The sequence below is a fragment of the Cyprinus carpio genome, chromosome B2 (assembly GCF_018340385.1).
Source record: "Cyprinus carpio isolate SPL01 chromosome B2, ASM1834038v1, whole genome shotgun sequence".
Taxonomy (NCBI): Eukaryota; Metazoa; Chordata; class Actinopteri; order Cypriniformes; family Cyprinidae; genus Cyprinus; species Cyprinus carpio.
Genome location: NC_056598.1, coordinates 6843911 through 6856955, shown reverse-complemented (window position 1 = coordinate 6856955; position 13045 = coordinate 6843911). Strand labels below are relative to the sequence as shown.

At 37.6% G+C, this 13045-nt stretch overlaps 1 protein-coding gene across 1 annotated transcript; it reads left to right on the top strand.

Annotated features, from left to right (window-relative positions):
- The first annotated feature begins 360 nt into the window (after positions 1–360).
- Positions 361–7455, top strand: extl2 (exostosin-like glycosyltransferase 2). The gene is made up of 5 exons (XM_019119394.2): positions 361–503; positions 1176–1603; positions 3644–3714; positions 3822–3937; positions 5372–7455. The coding sequence occupies exons 1-5, from the start codon at positions 499–501 to the stop codon at positions 5763–5765; spliced, it is 1014 nt and encodes a 337-aa protein (XP_018974939.1). The 5' UTR covers positions 361–498; the 3' UTR covers positions 5766–7455.
- The last annotated feature ends 5590 nt before the right edge of the window (positions 7456–13045 follow it).

Below are 13045 nucleotides of genomic sequence, written 5' to 3'. Positions count from 1 at the left end.
GCGCACATCAATACAGCCTAAATTTTGCTGTTTCAGTGATGCAGCTCGGTCGCTGGTTCACTACCGCTCTCTACAGGACAGAACTCTGCGTTTCTGTAATATCGTGAAGTTGCGGATAAAATGGGGATACATTAAAACTACCTCAAAGGATCCACCAGTGCTAAACTTTTCTCCGCTTTAAAGACATTAGCGAGGTTAACGAATCGTTCATTTGAGTCGAATCTTTTAAATGAACTGGTTGAACTTTGCCACGAAACGGACAGAAGGGGATCATTCGGAAATTGTTGACTCGCTAAACCGACAATAAACACAATTATTAATTAAAAACTCGTCGAAATAGTAAATAAAAGCTATATTTTTTTCCCCACCCTCAATCTTTTGAATCACGGTTTGAACCGGTTCTTTACAACGAACCGACTCACAGCTGTTCACTATAATAGGCTCAGAGCGCCTGCGCGAGAACGTAAACTTCCTTTTGGGATCTCGTAAAATGGGAATATGAGGTACTACTTGTTGCTCCGTCTTGTTTCAGAATGTTTATCTGCTCATACGTGTCTGTCATGACAGATCTAGTGATATTACTTACCTAAATGCATGCGTTAAATTGTCGCGTGCAGTGTTTGCTAGTCTTCCAGCCGACAAGCATCCATCAGAATGTTTATGAGTCACACAATAATTTGTTACTTCAATATCACACAATAATAACTGTTACTTCAAACTCTTATCATGCAGTAGTGGCACGTTACTCTTTGTGTGGCGTGTTTGCTCGATATGGAACTTTTTATTTGGGCTATTAAACAAAAACTTTTAATGCATCTGGTACGTTTGGGGAATAAAACCTGCAAAGAAATGGTCACATCAGTTATATATCTACCTAATACCTATAATAATAATAATAAAAAAAAAGTGTGTCCCTTTAATAAATTCCACCAATGAATCCAGGCATTGATAAAGTTTCACAAACACATGTCTCCTAATTGGAGTCCCTGAAGTTTAGTGTGTTATAGTGTGATGAATAAGTGTGCCTTTTTAATGTATTTATTTGAGCTGTATATGTGTGTATATTCTGCAAAAATATCTTTTTTTTTTCTAATGAAGAAAGAAAATCCTACAGGTTTGCAGGACTGTGAAAGTGAGTAAGCCATCTCTTTAAGCTCCTGTCTTCTCCTCATCAGGATTCGTTGGTGCTGCTGCAGGTCTTTGGGCCGCGTGCGGACACACTTCATCATCGCCTCTATACTGTTGCTGCTGCTGGCCGGAGTCTCTCTGACCTTCTTATTGCCTAATAATGAGGACCGCAGCATTCTCCTCAAGCTCCGGCAGAGCTCCAACAACTCACTCTCTCTGCTGGACCCCAAAGATAGTTTCACTATAATTATGCAAACCTATAACCGCACTGATATTCTCCTCAAGCTCCTCAACCATTATCAGGCTGTGCCTCACCTGCAGTGCATCATCATCGTGTGGAACAACCCTCTCGAGTCGCCGCCCAGAAAACTGTGGGACGCCCTCGGCCCACACCCTGTGCCCATCATCTTCAAAGAGCAGAGCGTCAACAGAATGCGCAATCGCCTGCAGCCACACCCCGAGATCAAGACTGATGGTGGGTGTGTGATTCTTACATGAACGAGAGGTGACTCGTCAGATCACTGACCCAAAGATTGCTTAACCTAATCACCTTTTTCCATTTAGAGCCAATGACATATTGCACACCATAAGAAAAGAAATTATCTTTTAAAATATCAATTAAAACACACATGAGTGTACATACATATATATTCATTATATGAATTCATTTAAAAGGGACAGTGCTGATTAACAGCACTTCTGTAAATGGGTAAAAAACGAAAGGTCCCATTTTGGTGTCCACATCAAATTAAATTTACAAAAGTGATTTTATATACATAAAAAGGATATTAAATGTCTGCTTTAATGTTTAAAATAACTTTTGTGAAAATAAAATGTCACGAATCACAATATATTAAAATACTTATTAAAATATATAAAAGAAAAAGTGATCATACTAAATTTTATCATATTTTAAATGATTAAAAACGTATTGGTGACAAATGGGTAAAACCTACCTAGTGGTTTGAAAGATAGTGGCAAAGATTGGCAAATATTTAAAATTACAATTCGTATTTTAGGGCTGTAGTGTAATGTAACTTAAATCTAATCTTTTAATGTCATCAAATGATTCTTGTTCTAAATACGCCTGACATTTTAGTGGGTAAAAAATGTATGATGGTCATTGTATTTTGCTCAGGAAAAAAAAAGAAAAAAGAAACAGGACACATTCTGAAAAAATATGAAATACGGTTGTGCTCATAAGTTTACATACCCCATCCAGAATATGCAAATATGTTAATAATGTTAACAAAATGAGAGAGCTCATATAAAATTGCATGTTATTTTTTGTTTAGCACTGTCCTGAATAAGCTATTTCATATAACTGATGTTTACATATACTCCACAAGAGACTTTTATAAACTGTTTTGAAGTCCACACGGTTAATAAAGGCCATTTGAAGTGACACAATGCGTTTGTGTAAGAAACATATCCATATTTACAACTTTCTAAATCTTAATCTCTAGATTCTGCTAACTGTCGTACGCATGATTATGAGAGAGTGGCGTCCAGCGTATGACGTAGGCAAAACACGAATTAGTAGTACAAAACAAGGATTTGTAAAGAAAAATGTCATAGGATTTCGATATAAGCCAAGAAGACACTGGTTTTCCTTTGCTGTGAACAAAACTTGTTTCTCGCAAGATTTATTCTCACCGGACCTTATGCTACGCCTACGTCCTACGTCATCCGCTGGACGCCTCTCTCTCGTGAATGCGCATACCACAGTTAGCGGAAGCTAGAGATTAAAGTTTATAAAATTGATATTTTTCTAACACAAACGCATCGCATTGCTTCAGAAGGCCTTTATTACCCCCCCAGAGCCCTGTGGACTTCTTTTATAATGGATGGGTGCAATGTTTTGGACTTCAAATTTTGGGCTACCATCCACTCCCATTATAAAGCATGGATTAGCCTAGAAATTATTTAATATAACTCTGATTGTATTCGTCTGAAAGAAGAATGTCATATACACCTAGGATGGCTTGAAGGAGAGTAAATCATGGGGTCATTTTCATTGAACTATCGCTTTAATGCATGGTTTTTCCTTCTGGAGCATCGGGGAGCATTTTAACCTTCTGTGATAGTTGCATATGAGTCCCTCAGTTATCCTCAGTGTGAAAAGATGGATCTCAAAATCATACAGTCACTTTTGGAAAAGGTTCAAATATTTCAAATTTATATATAGGACAAAGAAAAAGTGTATTTCATTTGGGTTTGAAACGACAAACAAATCGGAGATCTTTTAAAGGGACAGTTCAGACAAAAAAAAAAGAAAATTCTGTCATTGTTCTGTCATTAACCCTCATGTGATTCCAAAAGATTCATTCATCTTCAGAAAACAAAAGAAGATTATTTTGAAGAAAGGTGGTAACCAAACACTATTGATGAACAATGGCTTTCCACAGAAGAAGGAAAGTCATACAGGAACTATCCCTTTATGTCATTGCAGCTGTGTTTACTGTGTGCTTGTCTGTGAGACTGTACTGACCTTCACTGTCTTTCACCTGGGCAGCTGTTTTGATGCTAGACGATGACACGTTGGTCAGTGTTCCTGATATCAGCTTTGCATTTTCTGTCTGGAAGGTAATAGGAAACTTCATCTGTGCTTTACTTGGGTTTTAAATGCTCTTTCAAAAACTCTCTTCAGAGTCAAAGACCCTAACTTATCTTTTTTTTAATTTGTGTTGTAGCAATTCTCAGATCAGATTGTGGGTTTTGTTCCACGTAAGCATGTGAGCACAGCATCCGGAGTGTACAGCTACGGCAGCTTTGAGCTTCAGGATCCAGACGAAGGTGGAGGCGACAGGTGAGACTGCGACTAATGCAGCTTTTCCGAGTTAATGTGAAAGTGTAGTCAAAGTAACTTTTTAAAATACATGTTCCAGGATTTATTGGGCATGAGTCATTGGTGCATTTTATTCTGAAGGAAAGAATAAATCAGAACTCACTTTGCTTCTGAAAATATCTTAATTCCTTTTGCACATTGCACCACCTGTCATATAACAAACACTTCACAATCCAGTCAATTCCTGACAGATAAGGGCTAAAGTTTTTTCACTCAGAAATATTGATCAATGACATGTTCAGTTTTGTCCTGTCTGTTAATTTATTCGGTCTCTTCAAATAATTTGACATTTTTATATCAAGCTATAGTTAGTTCAGGTTGGTAAATTTCATGTGCTGCGACTCCCCAAGAATTTATAAATAAATGATATCTGCAAAGATACGTTCATCTTAAAGGAATTCAATGGACACTTGAAAACTGTACAAAGATTTTTTTAAACATAAATATATAATAACATTGGTTTAAAAGGGTTACTCCACCCCAAAATGAAAATGTTGTCATTAATCACTTACCCCCATGTTGTTCCAAACCCGTAAAAGCTTTGTTCGTCTTTGGAACACAATTTAAGATATTTTGGATGAAAACCTGGAGGCTTTTGACTGTCCCATTAACAGCCAAGTAACTTACACTGTCAAGGTCCAGAAAAGTATGAAAGACATCATAGACAGAATAGTCCATCTGCCATCAGTGGTTCAACCGTAACGTTATGAACCGACGAGAATAGTTTTTGTAAGCAAAGAAAACAAAAATAACAACTTTATTCAACAATTCCTTTGTCAACAATCTCCTCTGTGTCTCTCCATATTACTGAATGCTGCATATGCTCTTCTGTATCAGCCACACCACAAGGATGCGCTGTTTTCTTTCAAATCAAAGCTAAATACATGTAGAAACAGTGCATCCCTGTGGCGCGGCTGATACAGAAGAGCATACGGTGATATGGAGAGACACAGAGGAGAGTGTTGGCAAAGGAATTGTTGAATAAAGTTGTTATTTTTGTTTTCTTCACTTACAAAAAGTATTCTCATCGCTTCATAACGATACGGTTGAATCACTGATGGCGTATTCTGACGATGTCTTTCAAACTTTTAAGGACCTTGACACTGTTATTTATTTGGCAGTCTATGGGACAGTCTCAAGCCTCCCAGTTTTCATCCAAAATATCTTAAATTGTGTTCCGAAGACAAACAAAGCTTTTTCAGGTTTGGAACGACATGGGGGTAAGTGATTAATCACAATTTTCATTTTAGGGTGGAGTATCCCTTTAAACTTATTTATTTCTAGATTTTTCCTTTATTGTGGACAGTCTTATGTCATTGACCCATATATATTATGAATGTTAAATGTGCAGCTTTGCAATACAGCAGAATAAATGTAATTTTATGGTTCCTGTAGGTATTCAATGATCCTAGTGGGTGCAGCATTCTTCCATCGGCGCTTCCTGCAGCTGTTCCAAGAGCAGCCGGGTGAAGTGCACGCTCTGGTGGACGAAACGCAGAACTGTGACGACATCGCCATGAACTTTGCCGTGGCACGTCAACTCTCACAGGCGTCCGAACTCAAGCGGGCCTCCGGGGTGTTCCTGAAGCCCGTAGACATGCGGAATCTGGAGAAGGAAGCCAGCAGCGGGTATGTGGGCATGTGGCACAGAGCGGAGCACATGCTGCAGCGCTCCTACTGCCTCAACAAGCTGACACACATCTACGGGAGCATGCCGCTCCGCTACTCCAATATCATGATCTCACAGTTTGGCTTCCCCAGCTATGCTAATCACAAGAGCAGGATATGATGTCAGCACATTTGAGAGACCGATACGATCTAATTTCTGAGATATTAGATCAACTTTTTTGGACACATACCATCTCAAAATGTACACCTCTCATGCAAAACCCGTTTGACTGAATAATTGTGCAACAGTAATATTTTCGACATTCACTGATGGTTTAATATACACTGATGGTGGATAATTATTATTTTTATTTTATTTTTTTATAATATATTTCCTTGCTATTATTTGTCTTGTATACCTCACATATGTCCAGTAGACGGAGTGTGAAATTTAGTGCTCCACCTTTACCAACATAGTATAATGTAGATGAAGGTAGTTTTAGTTTTTTTTTTTAACACTTATTATTAAGCTGTATTATTTTGAGTCATAAATATTATTATTATTATTATTATTAAAAGGGAAAAATATAGAAAGAATTTACTTTTCTTAAATTTAAATTTACTACTCAGAAATTTAATTCAAAATACTGTAGCATCAAACTGTGACAAAAATCTGCAAAACCTCAGCAGACCATCTACATTATAATTTCCTTTTTTGTTGTTTAATTTAGTTTTGATATTAACTTATGAATGATTCTGAATAAAACAGTAAAATACATATAGTAAAATTTTGTGGTAACCAGTCATTTAAATGTTTTTTTTATTTATTTTTTAACACTTGTTTTACTTCAGGATCCAGATTTTCATTGGATTTACCAAGCGGCTTAATATAAGTAAGCAAAATGGAAAAATTTAAATGAATATCACTAAACTACACAGGATCTGCTATATGAAATCATTTATTTAATGGTGGCTACATGGATAAACAATGAAAGTAAAAGAATAAACACCAGCAGATGTGTGATTTACTGTACACAATTGACTACTGCAAAAAGAACCAAAATAAAACATGCCAAGAGCGTCTTATCCAATGTGCCTTCCTTCCTTCCCTTTAGTCTTGTTTTTGAAGTCATTTTCACTTCTTTTTGATAAGAATGCAGGAAGGGCGTCATAAACTGTTGTGCTTAGAAGTGCCCATAACACTGATTTACACAACTTTATGAGCACTTCTAAACATAATTGCTTTTGTCCCCTTCCTGCATCCTTATCAAAAAGGGGTGAAAATTGACTTAAACGAGACTAAACTAAAAGCCATGATCACAGACCATCTCAGGAAGGCACATAAGAGATTTCTCGGGACATTAGAGCTCAGCCAACACCTACTTAACTCTACACAGCCATTATAGGAAAAATGACAAGGGAAAACATTAGAAAGCTTTTTTTTTTTCCTTTTGTGTTAATGTAGTCAGTCCAATTTCAGCATACTGGTATAATGAAAGCTTTTGGTATTTCCACAATAGCAATTTCAATCAAGACCTTCTGAAATGGCTTTTGTTTGGCTGTTGTTTTGGAGTACAAGATGCTCACTGTATTGCATTTCAACACCTAGAGTGTTGTATCAGGAATGAAACTTCCTGATAAAATCGTGCTTGATTAGACTGATAACAGAAACAGGAAGAGAATTAACAATGCCTGTAAAAATTAGAATCCAAATCTATTGTTGCATTGTTTGCAGAGGAAAAGGAAAAGCAGCATGCGTCATAGAGTTTCCTTTTATCTGTGCCAAAATTTAATCTGAACTTACATGTAACAGTATGAATTTAGTGAATATAGTAAAACAATAAATCTTTAAAACTAAAAAAAAAAAAAAACTGTCTGCAGTCATGTGCAGACCTATTAATTTTGCAAGTTCATAATCTACCTCTCAAAGGAGTTTGATATTTTATCATATGTTTGAAGCTTATATATCCAAGAATAAATGTATACTACCAGTCAAAATGTTTTCAGTGTTGAGAGAATGTTATTTGGCTCCATTTATTTGGTAAAAAATACAGTAAAAGCAGTATTATTGTGAAATGTTAATACAATCGAAAATAACTGTTTGAATATATTTTAAAATGTAATTTATTTCTGTGATGGTAAAGCTGAATTTTCAGCATCATTACTTCAGTCTTCAGTTGCACATGATCTTTCAGAAATTGGTCTAATATGCTGATTTGGTGCTCAGTTATTAATTTTTATTTTTACAGTTTTTGCTGCTTAGTATTTCTGTTAAATGTCATTACTGACACTTTAAAACAATTGAATGCATCCTTACTGAATAAAAGTATTAATTCTTTATATGTATTTGCCCAAAATTTTTCAACATTGATAATAAAATTACATTTTTAAAATATAAAAATCTACTTTTAAATATTTTAAGTTTATTTTTTAATATTGATATTTTTACTTTATTTTTTAATCAAATAGATGTAGCCTTTATGACCATAAGAGAGATTTCAAAAACGTAAAAGTTTAGTCGAGTGTGATGTCACTGGAGACGCTCTTCTTTCTGAAGTGTCGGATCAGCAGTACAGCAGCGGTCAACAGCGACACTGACCCTGCAGCCGGCAGGATGGCCATAGGCAGATCTGGCTTTCTCCAGATGTCATGTTGGGCAGCTGGATTAAAAAAAAAAAAAAAAATACAAAACAAGATTTGAGAAACATAAATCTGACTGGAATATTCTATCCTCACTGCTATAAATTCAATATAGTCACAGCAAAACGGTGTTGTAGATATTTTTTTATTTTTTTGTTCATGTATTATTATTTGCTAAAAAAAAGCCACTGCTTCTTTGGCTACATATTTTTTATTTGATTAACCTAAGACTTTCTTACTCAATGTCTGCTGGTTACAAAACCGTGCCTTGGAGTAAGTTCAGTCAGAGGCTACTGCTAACTTCTTACTATACATTTTCAGCAGAACACTGGATTCAAGGAGTATGGTAAGCTGTTTTGACATAAAATGTTCCCAGCGATACTTGTTTATGGAACCAAAAGTTTAGGCAGGCTATAGAAGTCGAACCCGGGAACCGCGGGACCCAAACAGATTTCTTGCGACGCAGGATTAAATTTCTGATTAAATGTGGTAATGGTCGGAAACTCTGGTGTAATTTGAACAGACGTTCAATTCGGATTTGTTCATATTTTGTTTAGCCTATAATTTTAAATGACAGATGTCATATTTAATATAAATATACATACCAGTGACCAGGGCCGTAGTTGGGGTTTGCGGGGCCCCGGTGCAGGTTGTACCAGTGGGCCCTGATTTAAATTGTTAAATCTGTATGTTCGTTCTATTTATTTATTTGTGCTATTTACACAATGTTTAAGTTTTTTCAAGTTTGTAGGTACCTTGTCCAGGTACAGAACACAAATAATTAAATGTAAAATAGCACTGCATAGTCTTCACTCTAAAAATTAAATATATAGTCAAACCAAAATTTATTCAACATTTCTCACATTATCACAGTTTATTTGCTATAGTTTAGAAAATGGTAATAAAATATGACAAAAACTCGGAGTTAAACTGTCAGAACAAATTCATCTTGAGAATGTCAGATAACTTTAAAAGAAAGGTGTGTAATGGATTACAATCAACCAAAGATTTAGATAACTGTTATTTACACAATATTTACACAACTATCAATACTTTGTTGAACAATTACCAAGCAATGCTTAATTTTTTTCAGTCTGTGGTGTAAAAAGTTTGCATTAGCAATTAAAGAAAAAACACTTAAGCAAAACATGGTCAGGTCAAAGTGTCTGAATAATTTTTGGTCCCAATTTTTTTTTTTTTTTATCAATTTCACTGGTAGTTCACCACTGTATGAGAATTTTTGGGTATAATATGTCACAGACTTTATTTTGCTATCCTCACTTACATAAATTAACTATAGTGTCTTGCACCCACTAGCAAAAAAATATCAAAAATTATATCTGGTGTCTGAATAATTTTTGGTTTGACTGTGGATTAATTCTCATTAAAACTACAAAGTAATTCAGTCAAGAGCAGTGAGAGATTTTCTTGCTTTCATTTTCTTGGATTAACATTAAGGACACCGACAGCAGCTAGTAAATTAGGCGCGGTCACTTTAAGAAACAATGCATCCATTATAATGATGCACATCCGGTTTCTTTCTCCACTGTTTACTTTCACTTAAGACATAACCTGCAGGGTTTTTTTGTTGTTTGTTTGTTTTCAAGGATACTCTCCAAGACGGGTATTTTGATATTATTTTGTATGTATTTGTCAGTACAAGAGCAAGAAGAGGCAAATTGGGTGTTCAAGTGCTTTGAGTATCTCCTGCTGTACTGCGCACAGCTTCTGAATTGGGCTCTTTCACATCTTTTTCTGTTTGAAAGTGACATACAGCCAAGTAAGGGTGACCCATACTCAGAATTGGTGCTCTGCATTTAACCCATCCAAAGTGAACACACACACAGCAGTGAACACACACACCATGAACACACACCCGGAGCAGTGGGCAGCCCGGGGAGCAGTTGGGGGTTCGGTGCCTTGCTCAAGGGCACCTCAGTCGAGATATTGCCGGCCCGAGACTCAAACCCACAACCTTAGGGTTAGGAGTTAAACTCTCTAACCACTAGGTCACGACTTCCCAAAATGCACGTTTAAACTGTGATTTGTATTTGTTCGTTCAGGTGCAGGAGGACACGAAGGAGAGCTTGGTTCGCAACCTGATAAATACAGTGCCAGTGTGTGCGCTCATTGGCGCCCGTTTCAGCTGGTGGCACACTAGGTGACCACCTAAGTTCGCCTAAGTTGCCTAGAACCGGTACTGATTGTTATAATATCTGCATCTGCACAGTTCTTTGTCATAAATACAGTTTACAAAATATCATGGTGGAGCAATCGGTTCCCCATCTACTGTAGCCTGAGTTTTCGCTGCATTCACCCCTCATCACACCACAGCTGTTTCCTCCAGTGAAAATGAAGCACATATGAATCCAAACTTTATAAAACGATCATGTTGCCATTTTTATTTGAAAATTTAACATTCAATGCAATACTTATTCCAGTGCATGTGGCAAAGAGGTTTGCATAATTACTTGCAAACAGTAAAATGTTGTGTTTGTACAGTGCATGAGAGAGAGAGAAAGAGAGAGAGAGAGGTGTATTCGGCTTGTTCAGTTATATGTTATCTATCTATGCAATACAGTGGAATACTGCAATAAGTTTAGTATACGCCTACCACCCCATTAGTCAAACATTTACACACACACACACACACACACGTATGTATATGCATTACAGTAACAGATTACTTTTTGCTGTAACGCAGTAGTGTAATGCATTACTAATCATTTTTCAGTAATATTTTACTCGGTACATGTTCAGTAACACTTGCGTTACAACACACTTTTAGCCCAAAATGAAATTTGAAAAAAACAGCAAGACCGTAAGAATCAAAAACTGTTTGTGGTCAGTCAATAGCCGCGTGTGGTGTCCTAGTTTGTAAATAAAGACTAAACGACAGCTTCTGATATATTTGTTTAGTGATTTATTATTTAATTAATCTCCCTCTCGCGGGTGGAACTTTTTGGTTTAAAAAATTATTTTGGTCTATGTTGCATGCTTAGTTAGATTTATAATCTGGTGTTTAATTAAAGCTATGTGTTTGTTACATTGATAAGATATAAAGAGCGCTGGTCACTTTAAGAGTTTGGAATGGACAGTGACGTTGACGCTAGAATGTTGTCACGCAGTCAGTGATGTGAGTGTTGAGTTGATGGAGTTCAGTAAGGTTGATGAGAACAATAAAAAGTAAAATAATTTTAAGTACGAGTCCTCTTTACAGACATAACAATTGGCGACAAGGATGGCTGAGGAATTCCCCGCGCTGTCGCTATCTCCCCCGAACCCCTTTTTGCCCCATCCTGGCGAACCTACGGTCCCATGGGAGCAGTGGAAAACGTAGTTTGAAACTTACCTGTTAGCAATGGGCCTCGATGGCGTCTCGACGAAGCGGAAAATGGCCATACTCCTCCACTGTCTTGGTGCCGAAGGACAGCGTGTATTTCGCACACTCGGAGATGCGGACGATTATGCCGCTGCGATTACACTGTTAGATCACTGTTACACTGTTAGGACACTTTGAAAAAAAAAACAGAGTCTCCTGTTAAAACGGTTGCAGTTCCGGCAGCGGAGACAGCGCGCTGGTGAGTCGATTGCTCAATATGTCGCTGACTTGAGAGGACTGGCAAAACCGTGCTGTTTTGGTGCTTTATCAGATGAGATGATACGAGATCAGTTGATTGAGAAAACAACCAATACACTCGTTTGGGAGCGGCTGTTATTGGAAGATGATAATCTCACTTTAGAGAAAGCTGTAATTCTGGCCTCTCAAATTGAGTCTGCTGCACAGTGTGCTGCTAAATTAAATACATCACACGAATCAAGTGTAAGCCGTGGGGACATGATACAAGAATGCACACAAGTTTACAGGACAGAGGCAGATGTATCTTCAAGTGCAGACATACAATATGCACGTCCTCAAGTTAATCGGTGATGTGGAAATTGTGGGTCCACTAGGCACTCATCACGTGCCCCTGACTGCCCTGCACGGGGGCAAACATGCCGACGCTGTCAAAAGCTGAACCACTTTGCAAAATGTTGTCAGTCTGCCCCAGTTCAAGCTCCTACACAACGAAACCCACGTGTTAACAATACAACCCCTGCCATTATTCATTCAATAAATACCAATTCAGCAGGGTTTTCTACATGCGCTGTTACTATAGCAGATTCCTGTATTTCACTGCTACTGGACACAGGGGCTAAAGTCTCACTACTCAATATGGCTACTTATGAACGTTTCCTGACACACTTGCCCCTTCAGCCACCTTCTCTGAATCTGTTTGGATATGGAAGTTCTGCAATTGATGTTATCGGCCTTGTACATGCGCCTGTCCAGTATGGCAACAAGGTCCTACCCGACTTCCCTTTCAAAATTACACACCATGGCAACAATATCCTTGGATTGGACCTGTTTATTAGTCTGGGCTTTTCTCTGCTGGACAATAAGGGAGCTCAAATTCTGACTGTCAGCTGTCCCTGGCAACATGAATGGCCAACATTGTTTAAAGGCCTTGGCTGCCTAGCTGCGTTCACTCATCAGCCTCTTTTGGATCCTACAGTTAAACCAGTCATTCAGCCACTTCGCCACATTCCGCTGGCATTGCGTGAGGAAGTCACAGCAGAACTTGTGAAACTGCAAGCAGAGGGCATCATCGAACCTGTTGACGCCTCCCCATGGGTGTCCAATCTGACAGTGGCTAAGAAAAAATCTGGCGGACTAAGAGTTTGTGTGGATTTAAGGTCTGTCAATAAAGCAGTGATCCCAGATCGCTACCCTCTGCCATCAATCGAAGAGCTGACTACACACTTTCATGGCACACCAAT